The sequence below is a fragment of the Megalobrama amblycephala genome, linkage group LG7 (assembly GCF_018812025.1).
Source record: "Megalobrama amblycephala isolate DHTTF-2021 linkage group LG7, ASM1881202v1, whole genome shotgun sequence".
Lineage (NCBI taxonomy): Eukaryota > Metazoa > Chordata > Actinopteri > Cypriniformes > Xenocyprididae > Megalobrama > Megalobrama amblycephala.
The window spans coordinates 12,983,001-13,007,728 of record NC_063050.1 but is presented as its reverse complement, the minus strand read 5'-3'; the positions used below and the strand labels follow the sequence as shown (position 1 = coordinate 13,007,728).

Sequence of the window (24,728 nt, the reverse complement as noted above, 5' to 3'; positions counted from 1 at the left end):
CTAGAACTTGGATATACCTTTCGGCATTGATGGTGCCTTTCCAGATGTGTAAGCTGCCCATGCCACATGCACTCATGCAACCCCATACCATCAGAGATGCAGGCTTCTGAACTGAGTGCTGATAACAACTTGGGTTGTCCTTGTCCTCTTTAGTCCGGATGACATGGCGTCCCAGTTTTCCAAAAAGAACTTCAAATTTTGATTCGTCTGACCACAGAACAGTTTTCCACTTTGCCACAGTCCATTTTAAATGAGCCTTGGCCCAGAGAAAACGCCTGCGCTTCTGGATCATGTTTAGATATGGCTTATTTTTTGACCTATAGAGTTTTAGCCGGCAACGGTGAATGGCACGGCGGATTGTGTTCACCGACAATGTTTTCTGGAAGTATTCCTGAGCCCATGTTGTGATTTCCATTACAGTAGCATTCTTGTATGTGATGCAGTGCCGTCTAAGGGCCCGAAGATCACGGGCATCTAGTATGATTTTCCAGCCTTGACCCTTATGCACAGAGATTGTTCCAGACTCTCTGAATCTTTGGATGATATTATGCACTGTAGATGATGATAACTTCAAACTCTTTGCAATTTTTCTCTGAGAAACTCCTTTCTGATATTGCTCCACTATTTTTCACCGCAGCATTGGGGGAATTGGTGATCCTCTGCCCTTCTTGACTTCTGAGAGACACTGCCACTCTGAGAGGCTCTTTTTATACCCAATCATGTTGCCAATTGACCTAATAAGTTGCAAATTGGTCCTCCAGCTGTTCCTTATATGTACATTTAACTTTTCCGGCCTCTTATTGCTACCTGTCCCAACTTTTTTGGAATGTGTAGCTCTGATGAAATCCAAAATGAGCCAATATTTAGCATGACATTTCAAAATGTCTCACTTTCAACATTTGATATGTTATCTATATTCTAATGTGAATAAAATATAAGTTTATGAGATTTGTAAATTATTGCAATTTTTGCTTTTTTATTCACAATTTGTACAGTGTCCCAACTTTTTTGGAATCGGGTTTGTATTTCCTTATATATGAATGATAAATATTTTAATTTTATTGAATTTTATTTTAATGGTACATTTGAAAATGTACAGAATAATATATTGTGTTAATATATTACAATATATTGAATAATACATAAGGAATTGCCACTTTTCATATATTGAAAAAATATGTGACAATGTATTTACTAATATATCATAGTGTATAATTTTATATTTAGTAATACACTTCATAATATATAGATATGTGATCAGATATGATACTGCATGTATAATACATATTTTAAATAAAGCAATTATAGTCTTAAAGGGTTAGTTCATCCAAAAATAAAAATTCTGCCATTAATTACTCACCCTCATGTCGTTCCACACCAGTAAAACCTTTGTTCATCTTCAGAACACAAATTAAGATATTTTTGATGAAATAAGAGAGGTATATGACCATAGACAACAATATATTCATCAGTGCATTAGACAAGTGCAAAATGATTACATCATCATCACAACAGCTAAAAGCATCAACTTCATGTTGGATTTTTCTTGCCATATCAAATGTGTTTTATAAACACTCAGTTACAGCAGCCAGAGAAAACTACTGTTAAAGAGTCAAGACCACGACTGCAAACTTATATGCATTTTTATTTTCAATTAAACATCAACATCCAAACATGTTTATTCTCAACACAAACTTCTGTACATGTATGAAAGAAATAATGTCAAACTGGTTTGTGAACTGGTTTCACACTCAGTGTGGCTGAAGTCAGTTGTAGTTCTTGTGTTTCTGCTCGTCTCTTTTTTTTTTTTTTCTTGTTTCTCTGTCCTTCAGTGATTCTGCTTATCAGGTGTCCATCAGTGTCTGAATTCACTCACTTCTTTTCACTCACTCTTTCAAGTGTACTATATTAGTGAACTAATGTAGGGAATAGTGAATGAGGGTATAGGGTGTGATTTAGAACACAGCCTTTGAGTGTCGACTTTGAGCGATGTTAACTCACAGTATATTCCTGTAGGCTATTTTCTCGAAAGTTACTGTCAGAATTTGGCCATTTTTTTTACAGCAAGGTTTAACAGTACGGAAGCCCTAAACGGCCATGGATTATTATTTTTTTCAATCTTGTTTTGTCGTGATCACAACTTAATTTTCTTGTGATCTCGAGATAACAAATGTTCTTTTGTCGTGATCACAACTTAATTTTCTCGCGATCTCGAGATAACAAAAGTTGTTTTCTCATGATCACGACTTAATCTCTGCTCTAAATTACACAAATGTGCCAACAGGTGGCAGTATATTACCAAATATAACTGATGATGTGCGGTAAATATCCACTTTACTGTATTAGTTCATATTGGTTCAGATTGTACGAGTTTTAGACAGAGAGAGTTTTTGTGATTGCTTTATTTTGTGCAGTATTATGTGCGTTAAGTAATTAACTTAACTGTTAAATGACTGAATATAATTACTTTGCTTAAAAGCGTATCTATCGCTCTGACTAGTTGCATGACTCACCACAGTTTCACGACCGTAATAGCTCGGTGTGATACTAAACTTATTGCTTATTAAAACTAATTTTGATGTCACTGTATAGTATTCTGTTTGCACTTTGTGTATCTTTAAGACACTATTTTAATCATTGCAGTCATGTGCACAACACACATTCGCATATACACTCTTCTCAAACAGCATCCCAAGATTGTTTTAGCTTATATCAACCGGATTAACTATTTTCATATGCAAATAGGTCAGCCAATCACAGCAGTGGTTAGGGTCTCACAGCAGACACGCCCCTTAAAACAGATTGTTCAAATCAGAGGGATAAAATCAGTGTAGGAAAAATGTCTTTTATTTCTAAATTGACAATTTTTTTTTAGTAAAAATCATACTAACTTAAGTGCATCCCAGAAAACATAAAATAATAAAATAAAAAATAATGCAGTTCATGACTCACCCCTTTAAGACTTTTGTGTTACATTTTAAATACAGATATGTTGCAGGGGATGGCTTGATTTAAATTTTTATTTTTCAAACCAGGATATTCTTCTCAAATTAGAGTCAGCCTATTATATGGAGCTTTTTGCTTTGTCTGTTTATTGAGACATAACTTTGTAACAAAATGTGTGTTAACCTGACCGAAAACAAAATTTAACCATTCCCATGTTTTAAAACAAAAATGCAAGCCATAAGACAAAACAGATGTTGAAGTATTTGAAGTAATATAAAAAGGATTCAAACAGAAGAAAGATTAAATACAGTTAACAGTATTTATCAAAAGACTGGTATACAGAAATGGGCTGAGACTACATTTAACCAGAGGTGGACATTCCAGGGTTCAGAAAGTAAAAGTCCTGCCATATTTTTATTCCACCCACTGAAGCATTAATGAGATAAATAAGTGATTAATTAAGTGATGATTGAGCATTATTGAAGACACCTGATGATAACAAGCAGAATCACCAAAGGAGAAAATCACAATTTTTAAGTTACCATCATCGAGGTCAGGGTTTGTTTTAGTTGAGCTCTTGATCCTTGACTGTTTAATATTAGATTTTGTTTGGGCAATTTTAACTGCATTAAAACCAAACAGACAAGCAAAGTTAAAAGATGGTTAGGTGGTGTTGGTTATGTTTTTACATAAACATTATTTGATCTGAATCACTGAACTCATTTAGAGTTCAATCTCTGAGTTAGATTTACATTATTGATTACAGCAGCACTGTGATTCTACAGCACAAGATCAGCTTTTACAATACAATTTTTTTTTTAGAGTTCTGATTTAAAAAAAAAAAAAAAAAGCAGAGCTCATTTAAACACACAGACATCAAGAATCATCCTGTGAATCTCAACAGTGGTGGCCATCATAAAGCATGTTGCAGTGCATTCTGGGAGCCACCAATCAAAATTCATCCATGGCTCCCATCATGCATTGCTGTATGAATAAATTATGAGCTAAATTGTCTTAGTAATTTTCTTTATTCTCACTATTAAAATTTTGCTGTTTTTCTGTGACTTTTTAGTAGCTTGTTTTCTAATGTTCAGAGTTGATCTGTTTATCAGAATATGTTGCTTGTCACCGTTGTTGAGATTCACAGGCTGATACTTGATGTCTGTGTGTGCCTAAAATATATATATATTTTTTTTGTGATAAGGACAACTTTTAAAAAAAAAAAAAAAAAAAAAGTCTGTATTGTATAAGCTAATCTTCTGCAGAATCACAGTGCTGCTGTAATCAATAATGTAAATCTAACTCAGAGATTGGGCTCTAAATGAGTTCAGTGATTCAGATCAAATAATGATTTTGAGAAAACATAACCAACAACACCTGATCATCTTTTAGCTTTGCTTGTCTGGTTGGTTTTAATGCAGTTAAAACTGCCCAAACAAAATCTAACACTAAAAAGGCAAGGGTCAAGAGCTCAACTAAAACAAACCCTGACCTCGATGGTGGTAACTTAAAAATTGTGATTTTCTCCTTTGGTGATTCTGCTTGTTATCATCAGGTGTCTTCAATAATGCTCAATCATCACTCAATTTATCACTTAATTATCTCATTAATGCTTCAGTGGATGAGATAAAAATATGGCAGGACTTTTACTTTCTGACCCCTGGAATGTCCACCTCTGCATTTAACATCCAAAACATTGATTCTGTTGTATGTTTTACTGTAAATATAACATTTGTTATGAAGCAGAAGAAGAGGAGCAAAAATCCACAATTCAAAAACACAAAGAAAGATAATCCACATCAAAATCCAAACCAGGAACAGGAACAAAATGCAAGGAACAAAAGCTTCATGAAACATGCAAAAACAACGGCCGACACAAGGCAACTAAAACACAAATACACAAGGAAATCAAGGGACTAACGAGGGACAGGTGTAGGCAACAAGTGGCCATGGTAACAAATGAGGGTAATTATGGACAAGGGAGTGAGGAACCAGGAACTAAACAGAGGAAGTGAACACACAAAACTTCAACATAAAAGTCCTTAACCTTGAGACAGGGAAATGCAGACTGGAATAATGACAACATCACCTGTATATTAATGGCACTTGAGCAGTACGTTTTATTTCCTGGTCATAATTTTGTAATCCTAAGTGTTGTTTGCGTCCACAGCAAAGACATATCCGAGATATCTGAAGAACTTCCTGTACTGTTGCCTGAACTGGACAAGAATGAGACGAGAAGAGCTGAGTGATTTTATGACATCAATTTAACCTCTGAAACTTATCAACATTATAATAAATTATAATAAACAGGTAAGAAAATATGTTTTAAAGTGTTAGTTCCCCCCAAAATGAAATTCTGTCATTAATATCTCACTCTCGTGTCCAAGGAAGCCAGCCCCGAGTTCAAATTGTTGAAGTAATTATTTTTGTTTTGTTCTTGCGCACAAAAACTATTGTTGTCGCTTCATAACATTAAGGTTGAACCACTGCATTCACGTTGACTATTTTAACCATGTTTCTAACTACACTCTCAAAAAGGATGTGTTAATTAATAACAAATTTTTTCGTGTTATGGCTATTTTAACACATTTTTTGTGTCAATTTAAGTTGATCATGTGCAGAGAGAGAGAGAGAGAGAAAGAGAGAAACAACACTGTGTCCAACACAACGTGTTAAACTATCATCCAATCACATTGCTGCTGCGTCACTCCACAAGCCGTTAAGCAAGTTTGTGCCTCTTTCTTCATCGGTGGACTTGTGTTCATTTTGACACATTCATTGTGGCAGGAAGGTGATCTGCTGTTAACAAGCAGAATCAAAGGAAAAATTCACAAGTTTAAATGTTACCATCATGGAGATGAGTGTTTGCTTTAGTTGGTCTCTTGACCCTTGACTTTTTAATATTAGATTTTGTTTGGGCTGTTGTAATCAAGTTATAATAGCCAGACAAGCAAAGTGCAAAGATGATCAGGTGGTGTTTGTTATGTTTTCACATAATCATTATTTGTTTTGAGCTCATTTAGAGCCCAATCTCTGAGCTAGATTTACATTATTGATTATAGCAGAAGATCAGCTTTTTCTACATAATTCAAAGGTATTTCTTAAAAAATTGTTCTGATCAAAAAAAAAACATTGCTTTTAGGCACACACAGACATCAAGAATCAGCCTGTGAATCTCAACAGTGGTGACAGGCAACATATTCTGATTTTAGAAACATTAGAAAAGAAGCTCCTAAAAAGTCTCATAAAACAGAGAAAGAAAAAAAAATAGTGAGAATAAAGGAAATTAAATTAAGACAATTAAGCTCATTATTTATTCAAGCAGCAATGCATGATGGGAGCCATAGATGAATTTTAATTGGTGGCTCCCAGCATGCACTGCAACATGCTTTATTATTCTCATCACTGTTGAGATTCACAGGCTGATTCTTGATGTCTGTGTCTCTAAATGAAAGATTTTTTATTTTTTTTTTATCAGAACACCTTTTGAGAAATCCTTCAGATTATATTGAGAAAGCTGATCTTCTGCTGTAGAATCACAGTGCTGCTGTAATCAGTAATGTAAATCTAACTCAGAGATTGGGCTCTAAATGAGTTCAGTGATTCAGGTCAAATAATGATTATGTGAAAACACAACCAACACCACCTAATCGTCTTTTCTGTTCGCTTGACTAGCTGTTACAACAGCCCAAACAAAATCTAATGTTAAAAAGTCAAGGTTCAAGAGCCCAACTAAAGCAAACACTCATCTCCACGATGGTGGCGTAAAAATTGTGATTTTCTCCTTTGATTCTGCTTGTTAACAGCAGATCACCTTCCTGACACATTTACTGTGTTAAAATCATTGACTCAGTGAATGTGTCAGAATTAACACAACAAGTGTTGTCCATAAACTCACACACTGATGTGTACGAATTTAACACATTTTGAGTCAGTTTTAACATCCTTTCTAAGAGTGTGTATTGCATTCCTTTTAACTGGTCAAAATAGCACATCTATGACACAAATTATGTGATTTATGACACATTAGTGTGTTAAATATTTTACCACATTGCCTGTGTTAAGAAGAATAACACACTGGTTGAGTTAAAAAAAGTAACACAAAATGTGTTGTCCTTAACTAGACACACGGATGTGTTAAGATATAACACAGGTTGTGTTGTTTTTAACACAACCTGTGTTATATCTTAACACCCCCGTGTGTTAAGTCATCCGCCAATGAAGAAAGAGGCACAAACTTGCTTAACGGCTTGTGGAGTGACGTAGCAGCAATGTGATTGGATGATAGTTAACACATGTTGTGTTGGACACAGTGTCGTTTCTCTCTCTCTCTCACACACATTAGTGTGTTAAATATTTTATGCCTGTATTAAGAAAAAATAACACACTGGTTGAGTTAAAATTAACACAAAATGAAATAAAATATAACACAGGTTGTATTGTTTTTAACACATCTGTTTTAAGAGTGTACCTTTCTGGACGTCAGAAGGTGCAATGACGTTGCTGTCTATGTGTGGATCAGATACCTTCGGATTTCATCAAAAATATCTTAATTTGTGTTCCGAAAATGAATGAAGGTCTTACGGCATTGGAACGAGATAAGGGCAAGTACTTACTGACAGGAATTTCATTTTTGGGGGAACTAACCCTTTAAGAGGCTTTCTGATATATTTTTCTTCCATATACTGTCTATGGAGAGATTGAGATGGTTTTCCTATGGTGCAGGATCATAAAATCACTTAATTACAGAGGACAAAATAGAAAAAAGCTTGAGAAAGCCAGGCCTAAAAGTTTAAAGTCATTTTAAAAGCTTGGAGTTTGAAAGGATTAATGTCATGCAGTCAGACAGACAGATCAAATGCATATTTATATGAGAATTTCTGACAGTTGCAGTTTGAATAGTTTTGGCTAATTTGAACATTCCATCACAGGAAGGAAAAGGAAAAGTAACAGATTGCACAACTTCCCTTGACATTTCTCTATAAAAGACTTGGATTGCCAAAATAAGAAAATATATAATATATAATAATGTAAATAACAGAACATCCATGAAAACAACTGTATTAGTCTTTCATATTCAGATTTCTCATGGATTATGATGGTAAATTGAGTCATATCTGACCTCATTATTGAGGACACAATAGACCAGGAAGATGAAGGTTCCCTGCTGGGAGTTCAAGATCAGGAAGAGGATCTCCAGCACCTTACTGCCATTAGTGAAGAAACCCAGAATCCAGGAGCAACCAAGAACCACAAACTGAGCCAGTGTTTTAAATACCATAATCCTGTAGAGAAACAGAGAGAGTTAATGTGTTACTATTGACTACATATATTTTTCTATGGAGTGATCAAATCGTAATGTTTACTTGGTTTGTTTCATCTGTGAAACTTCAGCATTCAGATTTTTGAGAGTTGAGTTCAGACTGATGAAGATGTTGATGAAGAGAATCATGTTCAACTGAAAAGTAGATAATGAATAATTAATCACCTTGTTTTCCTTTTAATATAAATTAAAATAATGAGAAATAAGAAATATGCTTACCGCTAGTATGACACAAACAGGACCCAGAAAACTCCAGATAAAACCTTTATCCATTATAATCCAGCAGCTGTTTAGAGGAAAACAAAAAAATGACTAAATGAATTTGTCAAAAAACACTATTTCAGGTGCTGACTTATCTTTTTAATCATGTTTGTATTCATACAGTGTATGCAAAGCTGTACTTTTATCAGATGGCAGAAATATCACAAAAGCCCCAATCTGATTTATTTCCTTCTAATTATATAAATTTTAAACAGCAACTCACTGATCGCTGCCGTAGCCTTCAGGAACAAGCCCGACAGACACAGCCACCACAACCAGAGCAACTGTATATCCAATCACACACAGGAATCCACTGCTAAGCACCTCCCTCTTTTTGGAGCTGATCTGTGATAGGTTCTTCACACAGATGAAGAGCAGCACAGCTTCAGTGAACATCCACACAAAGCCGGAGAGAAAGAGGAAGTGCAGCACACCTGATATCACGGCACACAACACCTGGAGACCAAGAGAGACGGTTATGATGATTCTCAGTGAGGCTGTGCTGAGCTGTAGGGCTCCTTCATCATTCTCACCTGATGACGGCGTATGAGGTTCAGGAACTGTTGTGTGAGCAGGAACAGAAGGTGAGCCAGCAGAAGACTGATGCAGATGTTGATTCGAGCCACATTATTCACTCCAGGACTCCACTGACAAAGGGCAAAGGTCAACAGAGCCAAACTGAAGAACACCAGCCCCACGATCACACACACCAAATTCAACATCTCCAGTAGTGAGTCGTTCTGAGAAAACATGTCAGAGTACATGAGTGCCAAATCTGTGCTGTTCTTCAGTGGTAACTATAAATGTTCTCGTACCTCTGGTGGTCTGCTGGTTTGCATGATGAGAGCGAATGTCGACAGATGAACACAGGAACACACAGTGTAGCTGCTGTTGGTCTCTAAAACAGAACAACCATCTACAATCCACTCGCTGATATTCCAGTACACACAGGACAGAGAACCGCTGGGGTCGAACTCCTGCAGAAAGAAGAAAGAACATGCAGAAAATATTACAAGACTGAATATTAGATGTTTTCAGATGTTCATCAGTTCTCAGGTTGGACAGAAACACATTTCAGTCTCTCACTCTGATGTGTTTGAGGGTGAAGTTGACTGGTTTGGTGAGTTTAGTGTTGGTGGTTTTGGGAAGAGTAGCTGAGATCACAATGGACATCATGGTTTTAATCGTGTCATTTGATGTGTTGAAGAAGTCGGGCTTCAGTAGATTCTCCATTGTGTTGAAGCTCATGAAAGCCACAGCAGCTGATCCTGTGTGACAGAAACAGAAGCTTACATGCAATACAATAATAAAACAACAACGATCAAAAAAAAAAAAATCTCTTTCTCAGATTTTTTTTTATCCTACAGAGACATTTCACATACCTTTATTGTTGTTCTTTGCAATCCCAATGAGATCAATGTCCACAGAAGAATTTGTTGTGTCAAGTCGAGGGGTTTTATTTAAGGCGACATTTGGTCTAACCATGAAGACTTGTCCTTCTGATTAAAAACAAACAAGCAGTTGTGTGCTATATTAATTTATCTACAATATTTATCTTTTTTTATGAAAGTCCAATTTAATCATTCAATTTGCACACAAGACAAACAAATAAAATAACACAAAAAAGTGAATAGTTTTCATCTCTGATGTAATTTGAGCCCTTCAGGTTTACTTTCCTTTAATCTGCAAACTGAATAAATGTAAATGTAAGCACTATTAACTGTTAGGTCATCAGGAAGTCAAAGGTTAGATCTCACAGCTCAGTAAATTCTCAGCTGTTCAATTAACACCGCTCAGTGTTCATATGGAACCACCAGCAGGGTGTTAAAAGTAACAACGAAGCATAAAACTCAGATAAGCACGCATAAGAGCATTAAGTATTTCACCTTTGTTGAGATTCATATGCTGATTTTGTATGTCTGTATAAAAAAATAAAATAAATAAATAATAATAATCATAATAATAATTGAAGTGATGAACTTAGACTGCCTCAGTTTCAGTTAAACATGCTGTTGACGTGAGCACCATGATGCATATTTGTGGTGCTGATGCAGGAGCTGGCCGATAGCAATGCAAAGTCCGATTTATTTCCGTGAACCGGTTCAAGAAGCTAATTCTAAGGTTCCTGGTGTCATAAATAATGTCACTATGCATTTCTTTTCTAACAACTCACTGTCATGTTATATCAATTAAACATTCAAATAAAGTCATTTGTGTCAACGCATTTTGAAACGCTAAAATAATTGGTTTATAATGCAGTATTTATATAATGCAGGGTTTATAATGCAGTATTAATAGCAAAACACAATTGTTAGATTCAAATGACATCAGGCCATTTCATGATGACCACAAAACAATCAACAGACAACCATCATCACCTGACTTCATTGTGCTATAGCTTTTTTTGCAACTGCAAATGTGTTTCTTAGGGTTACACATTTGCAGTTGCAAAAAAAGCTATAGCACAATGAAGTTGAAGCACAATGAAGCTTGTTAACAGGCTTATTAAGGCTGAGATGACTCTATACTTAATATACACAGATTTTGTGGCTCAGATAAGGTCCAGTTTAAGTTTATTTCTTTGCTCTTGGCTGACATGTGGAATTGTTATAGCTTGCTTTTGGTCCAGATCTGGCAAACAGAAGCGGCCCACACAAGGACCATAATTCATTGCAGCATGTGGGCCAGATCATCATGCCACATGTGCCAGATGTGGGCCGGATCTGGGCCGACACAATGTTGCTATGTGGGAGTCCGGACTGCTGAGCAAATCATTGGCACAACCCTCCCCACTCCCCAAGAACTGTATTTATCCAGAGTGAGAAAAAGGGCAAAGAAGATCACTCTGGACCAAAACAAAACAAATTCCTTGTATGTGTAAACATACCTGACAATAAAGCTCTTTCTGATTATGATTCTTTCTATATAAGTTCACGAAAAAACTCGATATGTACAGTTGCATCTTTCTTTTACCTGCGATTACAGTTTTGGCACGATTCTCTCACTCATTGAATTTTGCAAGTGTGAGGAGGAAGGCGGGTCTTTCTTCTTCATTTAGCCAATCAAATGAGGCTCTCAATGACTCTCTTATCTGATTGCCAGAACACATCTTTATCGTCATTTGGCTCAGCATCGTTCTTGTTGCCAGAATGGTACATTTAATGCACACATACTACATGTAAAAATATCACTTACACATGATTGCTTAATAAGCTGTGCACTATGAGGCTGACTATCATGTGTTCATAGCGAATTTCGAGCTGGTGTTTTAAGAAAGAAAATGTCTGTGTATTCAGTGCATGTATCATGCTCATCATCATCATCATCATCATCATCATCGTCCTCAGCAGGCCATGATATTAGTTTGTAAAATTGATGCTGCTGAAAGTAGGCCTAGTATCTGCACTGCATGCATAATTTCACCTGTCTACTGATCAGGAGCGATTCCAATATTATTATTATTATTATTATTATTACTATTTATTAAAATGAGTTATAATATTTTCTTTTCCTTTAACATGTATTTTAAGGGGAACGACAAATTTTGCACCATTTATCATCTGTAATGCAACCGTGTAGCCTCTAGATGGGTGTATAGCACTATATATAAACATATCATACTGCATTTCACCCAGGGTCATCGTACAACCCTGCACTGCTTTTGCGGTGTTAAATGTTACAACTAAGCTAAGCATCCGACAACCAATCGTGTGCCTTATATTCACACGCTTTGGGCAGACACGGAAACACCGTGTAATGTATATAAACAGTTGTTTCTGCGTACAAAAGGAAAAATGTCAAACAGTAATGGAAAATGCAACAATTGGATTGAAGAGACCGTTTCATTCTATGGCTGTGTATTCCCTGCTTGGTGGGTTTTGATTCAGACCTAATTAGTTATTTGCATATGATTTTGCATTTGGATATGTATATTTAGACATTACTAAAGACTTTTTTATTGTCAAAGAAGAGTTTATGTTTATTTGAAGTAGCAGTTTTATGGCGTTATTTTACTGTCAAATGTCGAGAGCACATTATTGTGACGCGAGAGCATATCAATGTAATGCGTGAGCGCAAATCTGTCCGCTCGCGTGCGGATTTCCTTTGCTCTCGTGCAAAACTGGACGCGCGCTCTCAAATATACAGTGCTCTCTTATGAACTGCCTCTCCTCTCGCTCAGATATTGCGTGTGCACGCTCAAACTGCACCTGTGCGCTCACAAATCTCTCCGTGCTCTTGCAGAAATTAATTTGCTTTTGGATTAAATGCTGTCAAAAGTTATCAACCAATCAGAAGAGACGATTGATCCATGAAAATGCTACGTGCAATCTTATTGGCTGAGAGTGAACCGTAGAATTCTTTCTACAAAAATGGATATTTCATTTCTTTACAATTTAATAATATTTAATAATATTAATCAAAATGCAGGTCATATCTTAGAAATGGCTTGGAATGGGGCGCTTGGATGTTTTCTATATTAATAAGCTTGTTTGTTTAACTGCATCACATACAGGTCAAACCACACTGAACGATTTATCCAAACCATCATATTATCCAATATCATGGACCAAAACATTAAATTAAACATTAATTAAAAACAAAAGATTGAACAACTAATTTAATGTTATAAATCAGTCTATTTAGAAATTTGTAAAATGTTATAAAGCCTATTAAAAAAATATGTATTAATTTAAATGAATTCATTACAGTATCGTTTGAAATTAATGAAGACATGATTCGTCCAGTGTTTTTAAACAAATTTCTTGAATTAATGATTCTGATACATCAAATACATTTTAACAGTCACTGGTCACCACCTACTGGCAGAACAGTGTAATAACATTAGTTTCAAAGGTCATTTATTGCTGAAATCAGTGTATATTCGGACTATAAATTGTTATTGCAATACTTGCATTATTATTTAATGTTTGCAACACATAAGTAGCAATAGTGTGTTGTTGAAAACACTTTGTGAAGCTGTTTAAAACATATAGCTTACATGACCACTGCTTTCAGCTGCAATGCAAATGCAGAATTAAATATTCCAGTATGATCGTAATTTCAAAGGTTTAATAGACATAAAATCGTTGTCATTTAGGAATAAGATCGCATTCTTTTAATTAATCGTGCATACATAAGAGCTTAAGTATTTTTGTATGTCATGTTTTATACCAGACCTCAAAAGAAATTGACTATGGTGGTATGTGAGCTCCACATTTTAAGTATGAAGGGAATGATGATTTGACCCTGATCTTGTTCGGTCTTAAATCAGAAGATATTTGTTGGCAATACTTTACAATAAGGTTTCATTAACATTATTTAACTGCATTAGTTAACATGAACTATTAATGAACTGCACTTCTACAGCATTTATTAATTTTTGTTAATGTTAATTTCAACATTTACTAATACATTATTACAATCAAAAGTTGTATTTGTTAACATTATTAAATGCACTGTGAAGTAAACAACCAACCGACAAACAGCTGTATTTTTAACGTTAACAAAGATTAGTAATTACAGTAATGTATTGCACATTGTTAGTTCATGTTAGATAATACATTAACTAATGTTAACAAATAAAAACCTTATTGTAAAATGTTACCTATTTTTTATATAAATTTCAACACAAAACGTATGACCACAATAACTTTAAGAAACATTTTTTGTTTGTTTGTTTAGATAAATCGGGGTTTGACCTGTAATGTGATGCAGTTAGACTAGGTTACATTTGATTAATATTATTAAATTGTAATGGAATGAAATATCCATCTTTGTCGAAAGAATTCCAGGCGCAGTTCACTCTCAGCCAATAAGATTGCACGTAGCATTTTCATGGATCAGTCGTCTCTTCTGATTGGTTGATAACTTTTGACAGCGTTTAATCCAAAAGCGAATTAATTTCTGCAAGAGCACTGAGAGATTCGTGAGCGCACAGGAAACAGTTTGAGCGTGCACACGCAATATCTGAGCGAGAGGAGAGGCAGTTCATAAGAGAGCACTGTATATTTGAGAGCGTGCATCCAGTTTTGCGCAAGAGCAAAGGAAATCCGTGCGTGAGCGGACAGGTTTGCGCTCGCGCATTACATTTGACAGTAAAATAACGCCATACAGTTTTGCGTTACAGTCAAATCTGGACACAGAGAAAGCATTTTGTTATTCATACTAGCTACATATAATACCTAGATCAGTCACACAAAAGTTATTAGAATCAATACTGATAGTGCGACCAGGACGATATTTTAAAATATATAATTGAGTGTTAAATACCATTAACAGAGATGTGGTCTGAAAAACTCTGCATCAGAAATCAGACAAATTCATATTCAAGTAACCCAGATAACAAATAATGATCAAAACAACGTTAAATCAATGTTAATGTGTAACCGCATTGAAACAATATCACTTTTGCACCCGCAATAAATGTTGAAAAAATTTGGAAATTTCAACAAAAAAATCGATGGAAATGGCATTGATGTTCAACATCATGCTTGCACTCTCAGAAAATGAAACTCCCAGCATGCATTGCAGCATGAAGGATGTCACCATTATTGAGATTCATATGCTGATTCTTAATGTCTGTGTGTGTCAAAAGTTTTTTTTTCCATAATGTATTTTTTAAACATTCAGAACTAACTAAAGGAAACACTGACCACCAAAATGGTGACCAAACATTTCCAATAAAACATCATTCATTTTCTGAGATTGCAAGCATGATGTTGAACCAACCTCAATGCCATTTCCATTAATTTGTTGTTGAAATTTCACAATTTTTTCAACATTACTTGCGGGTGCAAAAGTGATATTGATTCAGTGCGGTTAATGTTCACAAATAAACATTGATTTAACATTGTTTCGATCATTGTTTGCTATCTGGGAGTTTTTTCTGCCCTCTTTTAAAACATTTGTAACTCATCACAATTATATATTTACTGTAGCTGTAGCATTAATTGTTGCTTTCTGCCACATGTAAACTCCCTGACATCATATATAGTCTCAGTTTTATTATCAATAATAACTTTTTCTCCACTTACCTACAGCTGCAAGAGTAAAACTGACATTGTCACTTGTGTATGTCGGCTTCACCAATGTAGAAATGAGTTTCTCACTGGTTTTTAACATACTGTTTCCTTGGGAAGCGAGTTCAGTTGGGCTGACTGATGATGATGATGATGACGACTCTAAAATCTTCTCTGAAGTGTTGAAGGCCATAGCCAAAATGTTCATCACAGTCTAGTTTATTGATCAGATTAACAGAGTCACAGTAAATGTCAACAGAGCCAATAAGACAGCACTGTTTTGTCAGTTATCTATTATCTACAGTCTGTAACTGACAAATATTTTATTATTTTCTCTTGAAGACTTACAGTCACAGAGAGCACTTGAGATGTTGAGATGTTCTCGATCTGCTCAAGTAGATTTTGGAAACAGTTCTGACTCTGAAATCACAATTGTGAAAGCAGTATTTGTTGATTTTGATCATGTTTTTCAAGATTACCAGGGAACCAAACATGTATTGTTACTGTACTGAAGAACACTGTGAAGATCCTTTAATGAAATAATTAAATTAATTAAATAATGAATGAATGAATGAATGAATGAATAATTAATAAAAAAATAAATAATGAATTAAAATAATATAAATATAGATATATAGATATATATATAAAATAATTCATATTTCACGTAACGGTTGTCTACAATGTACATTTTATTGCACTACTCTTTGAACTAATTATCTGTTTTCAACCCAAAGTTGTGAATTTAACTTGAGCAAAGTATTGCATAAAATATCATAGTCTCCATTCCATGTTCAAAAGAACAAAATGGCCACTTCCTGAAAAACTGGTACAAAACTTCAATGATAAAAATGGAAGCTGCTGCAACCAGGATGGAAACATGGCTATTGATAGGAGCTGTCAGTTCAACTCTAAAACTTTAATTTCAGAAACTCAACTTACGGTGCATCCGTCCTTCAGTGTTATATTTATACCTGCAATGACAGAAATCAGAATGAAGACAATCTGCGAATGAATATTCAGCAGGGTCAGACAAAAACTTTGAAAAATAATCTCATAAAGTCTTTAGTACTGTATTGGCACACTGTAAAAAAAAAAAAAAAAAAAAAAAATTACAGAAAATAAATGTGATTTTTTTTTCTTTTCTTTTAAATTATACTCCAAACTCTGTAAAATTATAAACAATATGTGTAAATTAACAACTTGGCTGTTATTTTAAGTATTATTACATTCATGAAAAATCTCAGTAATTCACATTTTTTTATACAGAAAAATTAAATTATTGTATTTTTATACAGTGTATTTTTTTATGTTTTCATAAATTACATACAAATGTATGTAAAATGACAAAAATAATCTGTAATTAAATAGTGTCAAAACAGTTAAATGATAAAACGGTCAAATGAATGGCAGCCAGCTTCACTTATTACTAACTATACTGACTTTATTTCTTTCATATGTCTTCAGAAGTTATTATTGAGAGCTAACAGAGGTTTAGATGTTGATGTCTTATTGGTCAAAATACAATGCCACAATTATGGAGATCAGTGTTTGCTTTAGTTCTTTTTAGTGAACCGGTCAAACCAGTCCACCAAATCGGACTAAATCATTTGAAACAGTTCGCATCTCCAGTAATCAAATACTAACCAGTTCCGGTTCGTGGAAAAGAACTGAGCTTCCTATCACGTTGCACCAATCGTTCACCGTGTATAATTTCTAAATCATAAAAAAAAAATTTTAACTACTGTTAAAAAACAAGAATCAGCATATGAATTTCAACAATGGTGACAATAAACAAAAAGTTTCATGCTGCAATGCATGCTGGGTACTGCCATAGTCCCAGCATGCACTGCGGCATGTATAAATTAATACCCTGTAAAACCCTTAAAATGAAAGTGAATAAACTGAATACACTGTTATTTTAAAGGATTTTTCAGAATTATTATGATAAAATACCTTTACTTTAAAAAAAAAAATTGTAGAAAAAAACGATCAAATGATTGACAACTGTCAGACTGACTTCCTGATTTAATTCAAATCACTGGCAACAACAGAACATTAAACACTAACAGATCTCTCAAGATCTCAGCATGTTCACTTATTGCAATAGAGACTTTATTTCTTTTATACAAAGGTTCTTATTGAGAATTAACAGAGGTTTAGATGTTGATGTCTTATTGAAAAACAGTTTGATGTTACCATTATGGTGGTCAGTGTTTGATTTAGTTGGGCTCTTGACCCTTGACTTTTTAGGTGATTTTGGTTACTTGTTCAGAATCAGAATGAACTTGCATAAGTCCCTGTTTTGTCCAGATGTTGTAGGATATAATGCAGTCCCATATTGACTGCATCATCCACAGACCTGTTTGCTCGATAAGCAAACTACAGGGGTCCAGTGATGTCCTTTACGTAGGCCAGCACCAGTCTCTCAAATGACTTCATGATTACAGATGTCAAAGCAACAGGTCTGTAGTCATTTAGTCCTGTGATTTTTGGTTTCTTGGGTACAGGGATGATGGTGGAGCATTTGAAGCAGGAGGGGACTTCACAGAGCTCCAGTGATCTGTTGAAGATCAGTGTGAAGATGGATGACAGCTGGACAGCAGAGGCTTTGAGACAGGCTGGTGAAACACCGTCTGGGCCTTTGGCTTTCCTCATCTTCTGTTTCCTGAAGACTCTGCATACATCCCTCTCTCTAATCTGAAGTGCAAGTTGAGAAGCAAGAGGGGGGAGAGGGGGAGAGGGGGGAGAGGGGGAGAGGGGGAGAGGGGGGAGGGAGGGGAGTGAGGGTGTTGATGGCTGTGTGGTGAGACGGTCTGAGCGAGTGTGGGGTGTGAGACCAGGCCTTTCAAACCTGCAGTAAAATGTATTGAGCTCGTTGGCCAAATGTTGGTTGTCCACAGTGCTGGGGGATGGGGTCTTGTAGCTGGTGATGGTTTTCAGGCCCTTCCACACTGATGCAGGGTCAGTAGCTGAAAGCTGGTGTTCTACCTTGTTTACATAGCTTCTCTTTGCTACACTGATCTCCTTATTCAGTGTGTTTTTGGCCTGTTTGTACAAGGCTTTGTCCCCGCACCTGTAGGCATCCTGGTGAAGCTGTGTGAGTTTTGCAGTAAACCAAGGTTTGTCATTGTTATATGTTAAGTAAGTCCTGGTGGGAACACACATATCTTCACAGAAACTGATGTAGGATGTCACAGTGTCAAGGCTTACAGTTAATGAAGAGAGCCTCCAAATTAGGGCAGCACGTCTCCTTTAACACTGTCACATCTGTACACCAGCCTTCATTGATATAAACACATAATCCACAGCCTTTCGTTTACCCCGATGACTCGGTGATGCGATCCACTCTGAACAGCTGGAAGCCCGGCAGATGTTCGGGATGGCTCCGTTCAGCCAGGTTTCCGTGAAGCAAAGTGCAGCAGAGTTTGAAAAGTCCTTGTTTGTGCGGGTGAGGAGAAGCAGTTCGTCTGTTTTATTTGCTAGGGAGCAGAGATTCGACAGATGAATACTCGGCAGTGAAGTCCTAAACCCGTGCTTTCAGAATTTTACGGAACTCTTCCTTCGATTGCGTTGTTTGGAGCGCTTGTATATTATCACAGCTCCTCAAACTAGAATGTCCAGTAAAACGTCTGCATGTTCAAAAAAATTCGTCAAAAAGTTATTTGGTGTGTTGTTTCTGATATCTAGGAGTTCGTCACTAGTAAAGCTGATCGGAAAAAAAGTTACTCAAAACAGGACAAACAAACAAAAATAACAAAAGTATCAAGACGCTACAAACCAAGGCGGCCATCCATTTTTTTTCACCATTGTTGAGATTCATATGCTGATTCTTGATGTCTGTGTGAGTGTGCATGATCTTGTCATAACGTTTTCTCCATAATGACTTCATAAAGTTGCTTATAGTATCATAGTATTGCAGACGTTTCTGTGATAGTATAAGCATTTTAAACTAATAGCTAATGCTAAACAATTTAATCAAACATTTGACTCTGGGATAAGTAAACCAGGTCAATACATGATGATTATACCATTTGATCAGAGTTTCTTTTTTTCTTATTTGTCATAACAAACACAGTTAAAGCAGCCAGATAAATATTCATTTTGAAGAGTCACGAGCATGTATGATCAAGTGCTGATGGTCCAGTGATGTTAGGCATCATTCAGTGACTTGATTCATTGATCTTTTTCAGAGTTTAATCTCTGATGAAACGAGTAATGCATTATTAGCTTTGTGCTGTTCAATATAGTAGAACTGTGATTCTATGACCTGAGAGTTGGGATAATCAGATAATATGAATTGTTCTGCATCACACTGACTCATACAGACATGAAGAATCAATGTATGAATCACAACAATAGTGAAGGTAAAAAAAAAATACTTCATGTTGCAATGCATTCTGGGAGCCATGGATAAAGTTTGTAATACGTTAGTACCCAGCATGCATTGCAGTATGAAGCCTTTAAAAATACTGTCACCATTGTTGTGATTCATACGTTGATTCTTGATGTCTGTATGAGTCGGAATGATGCAGTAAACCGAAACTTTTTTGTGCACAAACTGTTTTTAAAATTCTTCATATTATTTAATTGTCTCAACATTGTTGGATCTCATGTCCTAGAATCACAGTTCTACTACAATGAGCAGCACAGAGCTAATAATACATCAGCCATTTCATCAGAGAACAAACTCTGAATAAAGTCAATGAACCAGATCACTGAAGGATGATATCTGATCATAAATTCTCTTGACACTTACGCCATAACAAATGTGTTTTACAAACACTCAGTTACAGCTGACAGAGAAAAACAGATACATTAAAGAGCCCAATTAAAGCCAACACTGACCTCAAAGATGGTAACTTCAAATGAATCTCAATAAATCATCATCTAAACCTCATGAGAATTTCTGTAGACATCAGAAATAAAGTCAGTCTAGTTAATGAGTGAAGCAGGTAATGTTTTGTAGTGTTTGTGGAGTTGTTTAATCAGATGAGAGATTAAATGTCTTTTATCTTCAGAAAGAGTATTTAAAGTGTTAAAATAACTGCCAATTTTACAGACAATTTTTCAGGATTTGCTTTAGTTGGGCTCTTGACCCTTGACCCTTGACTTTTTAATATTAGATTTTGTTTGGCTGCTCTAACTGAGTTATAACAGCCAGACAAGCAAAGACAAAATATGATCAGGTGGTGTTGGTTAAGTTTTCACATAATCACTTTTTTTTTTTTTACCTGAATCACCAAAACTCATTAGATTTACATTATAGAGATCGCTAAGACATGTGACCAACTGGGCAGCAACGTCATCAGAACGCAAAGAATTATGGGTATGTTTGGCCAGTTTATATGGGCTGGCATAGCAGGCTAGTGTTCTGGCATGAAAATAATTAAAAGTTAGCGTGAAAAACAGAATATAATCCTACAAAATGCAGCAGGCTAAAGAAAACATTGTCGGACCATACCGCCTTAAACTAAATCCTAATGCAAAGACGAGATATGACGAGAAAATAAAGGGAATCAAAGGACTGGATCCTTAAGAGCAGAGCGACGTCAAACTGTTGCCCAACTTCCATCACCCATATTTTATACATATATATATATATATATATATATATATATATTTCACACACACAACTACATGATATTAAGTGTTAGTGCATACACACACAAAGTTTTCGGTAACTTCAAGTCGCTGCAGCAGGCCCAGGTCTTTCTCCAGGACCTGGAGATTGTAAAAGTGGGGGAGAAAACCGTCGTCCGTTCAAATATATGCTAATGTTTTAAGCACCACACTACTCGCTCTCTCTCATCTATCTGCGTGCTGTCAGAATTCAAGTGTGGAGTGTGGTGCTTAAAACATTAGCATACATTTGAACGGACGACAGTTTTCTGCCCCACTTTTACAATCTCCAGGTCCTGGACCCATACATCTGTAAAAAAGACCTGGGTCTGCTGCAGCGACTTGAAATTAATGTACAACACAGCAGGTAGACGGCATCTTGAACACTGCATTCTTCCCTCCATGCAAAGAAGTCAGGCGCCGCGAATGTTTGTGCCGCGGATTCCCAAAATGCTTTGCGTTCACCACTGGGAATACGTCATGATGACGACACATTAGCAATCCTTATTGATTACAGCAGCACTGTGATTCTACAGCAGAAGATCTGGCTATTTCAATATAATACAAAGGATTTCTTAAAAGTTGTTCTGATAAAAAAAAAAAAAAAAAAAAACTCTTTGATTTAAACAAGTTTTTGTGCGCAAAAATAACGACTTTAATAATTTTTCCTCTTCCCTGTCAGTCTCCTACACAGTTGACATAGTGAATTCAGTGCAGAGCTTCAGTGTTTACATCTGAACGCCGGCTCAGTGCTGGTTGATGCTGTTCACAAGAGCATCACGACACGTGTGTTATGCTGAGGCAGGTATCTGCCAATACAGAGTCGGCGTTCAGATGTAAACACGGAAGCTCTGCACTGCGTTCACTGTGTCAAGTGTGTAGAATCTAAATCTTGAGAGATTTAATTTAATTGTTTGCAGTTGATGTTTCGGTGGCTGACGTCAGATCAGTTATTATTTGCAGTAGAAATTCATATGAATGAAAAAAGTTCTCAACCGAAACATGGCTGAAACATTTGAAAATAATTATTTACAACTGACATAAGAACAATTGAAATAAAATAATTATTTATTTGGTTTAACTGAGAAAATAAGTCAAATTAGGTTAAAAGAACATGAGCTGTTGTATTGAAAACTTAAAAAAGTAAGTTCACTTTACTTTCGTAAAGTTATTCCAAGTAAACTTTAGAAGTCAAATAACTACATTTATCAGTGCAAAAAAAAATTAACTCAAAAAGTTAAGTTGAGTGAATGGATAACCTTACCCTTTATGAAATGTCTGTAAGTACAGAATAAAATTAGAATAAAAATTGTGTTCAAATTTACCACAGCATATCTTATTTAAAAATGAATGACTATGTGGTTTATTGTTAATAAAACAATAATAAACATTTATTTCAATAATGCTGACACACCAGTAAGATGGATAAAATAATGAGTCTGTGTTTACAGGAAAGTACTGGCAGTTGCAGTTGCAGTTTTTGTTTTTTTGTTTTTTTACTGTATTATACTGGTACAGTAAATGTTTTACTCTTCTGACACAGTGTGTTACATTACCAGTTGAGATGGTCACTGGTCTGACAGCTGTAGTGGTAACGCTGCCAGTGTCTGAAAGTTTAGATGAATAGTGATTAATGAACAGAGACACAAATATCATGAATGTGTAGACAGAGCTCATGTGAATATCATTACCTGCACAATATGCAAGAACACAGATAGTTGGTCTAACCAGCTCATAGACATAATTCACGAGTTCACATTTACATATAATTAAGTACAGTAAGGGTTATGCATATTTGGCGTGCTGTCCGGGGGGAGGGCTCCGAGCTTGGAAATTTTGGCCCGAACCCAGAGTACCCCCCCCCTTCGTTGAGATAGAAGTAGATAGAACTGAAGTGAGGAGAAGGGGTGGAGGAGGGATGCTGATGAACTGTCAGACGAACAGAGGTAAGTCTGCTGTATTTATACCTCTTGTCCTGATTGCATTGATTAACTGAATGCTCTCCACCTGAGCTAGTTAGGTTAATTATCTGCACCTGTTCCTCCCGAACCTTGTTTAATAAAACATCATTAATTGCCTGGACAGGCTTTGACTTTAACAGGAAAAGACCCGAAATAGCAGCAGTAATTGTCCCAGTGACCACAGACATCTCGAGTGACGACTCCATCCTCAACTGTTGGGTGTCCACCGCGTATCCACAGTGGGGCATCAGTGCCACAGCTATACCGAGCAACACACTTATCTGGGATATGAGCGCTCGTGCTGTTGATGAAGAGACGATACCAGCCGCTCCAGGAGACAGAGATGTCACACTTCCTGACTCAATCATAAGTATTATTGATGGATCTCCATGTATCGTTCAGCACAGTGTAGTTGTAGCAGGGGTCAGAGAGATTAGCTGCATGAAAACATTATGAGAAATTACCATGTTTCAGAAAAAACGTGTGTTATTAAGAAGTGCAGCCTAAGACAGTACTTCTTTTTTTTTTTGCTAATTCGGAGCAATTCATTTCGATCCACAATATTTTTTTTAAATGCATTTATAGGATTATTAAAATGCAAATGTGTATTAGAAAAGAAAAAGAATATATACTATATTTTACTTTGCTAAGATGTTGTTATTAATGACTTTAAACTTTCTATTGATCTCATGATACTGCAGCATTTGCTCCAGCAGTGTCATGACAATCTGATCATTAGAAGAATTAAAAAAAAAATAATAACAAATAAATAAAAACCACATGCTTGTAACGAATGTAGCGGTTATTACTAAATTTATGGATGAAATATGAATATAATAATTCATAAGGTTATGAATAAATTATGATTCATATATCGACCCAACGGAGAATTAAACATATATTGTGAATCAATTACAACGAATTATAATCAATTACATATATGATTAGTTCTGGTTTAATAATTATTTAGAGAAACTGTTCTTTTGTCCAGCAAACTAAGTCCCTCACAGAATATTATAAACAGAGTTATTCTCTGGCCATGAAAATAACTAAAGCATAAAGCGATCGAAAAACGTTAAAGTGACTTGGTCTTCAGTTGAAAGAACAACAGAACAATCGAGCATGAATTAAGTGTTTAATATATATAGCTACGGCTACAGAGATTATAGGCTACGTCTAAAATATATACAGAAGTATACACATATATATACACAAGGGTGAGAATGAAGAAAAGACATGGAAAGAAAGATGATCAAAGGATGGCAAATTCTTTGTTAAACCTTTTTGAGAGAGAGCCAGCACAGAAATCAGTTTAGACAAATTCAGATAAATGATAATACTTGCTTATTGGTTCAAGTCCGTGTGTAGCAGTTTCAATGCGCCTGGCTGGGTTGGTCCTTTCAGAGAGGGTTTCTCCGGCGGGGTTTTCAAAAGAGGTTTAAGCTTAAGTAACTTAGCCGAAGAGAGAGAGAGTCTAAAGAAGTGGTCCTCCCGAGCTGCGCGCGTGGTTGGGAAGCGCGGTCACCTGAGGCGTCCGTGCACGAGGTGCTCGTGAGTCAGTCGGGAGACAAAGGAGAAGAAGAAGAGAAGCGA

At 35.8% G+C, this 24,728-nt stretch overlaps 1 protein-coding gene across 1 annotated transcript; it reads right to left on the bottom strand.

Annotated features, from left to right (window-relative positions):
- Positions 1–8,035: 8,035 nt before the first annotated feature.
- Positions 8,036–23,503, bottom strand: LOC125273120 (adhesion G protein-coupled receptor E1-like). Its single transcript, XM_048198387.1, has 15 exons — positions 23,284–23,503; positions 22,731–22,865; positions 18,821–19,034; positions 17,962–18,703; positions 16,495–16,557; positions 15,901–15,972; positions 15,568–15,766; positions 9,916–10,032; positions 9,620–9,795; positions 9,349–9,510; positions 9,067–9,273; positions 8,757–8,989; positions 8,492–8,558; positions 8,316–8,407; positions 8,036–8,234 (listed from the first exon to the last, which is right to left on the bottom strand). The coding sequence occupies exons 1-15, from the start codon at positions 23,501–23,503 to the stop codon at positions 8,036–8,038; spliced, it is 2,898 nt and encodes a 965-aa protein (XP_048054344.1).
- Positions 23,504–24,728: the final 1,225 nt, after the last annotated feature.

Bases quoted from the DNA above. Each gene is read 5' to 3' on its own strand.
- LOC125273120 (XM_048198387.1), bottom strand. From the start codon at position 23,503: ATGATTGAGTCAGGAAGTGTGACATCTCTGTCTCCTGGAGCGGCTGGT. The intron at 18,704-18,820 runs GTGACAGTGTTA...TGTTCCCACCAG, and splicing joins ATGAAGGCTGGTGTACAGAT to GACTTACTTAACATATAACA. The intron at 8,235-8,315 runs GTAAACATTACG...GTTTCTCTACAG, and splicing joins TCACAGATGAAACAAACCAA to GATTATGGTATTTAAAACAC.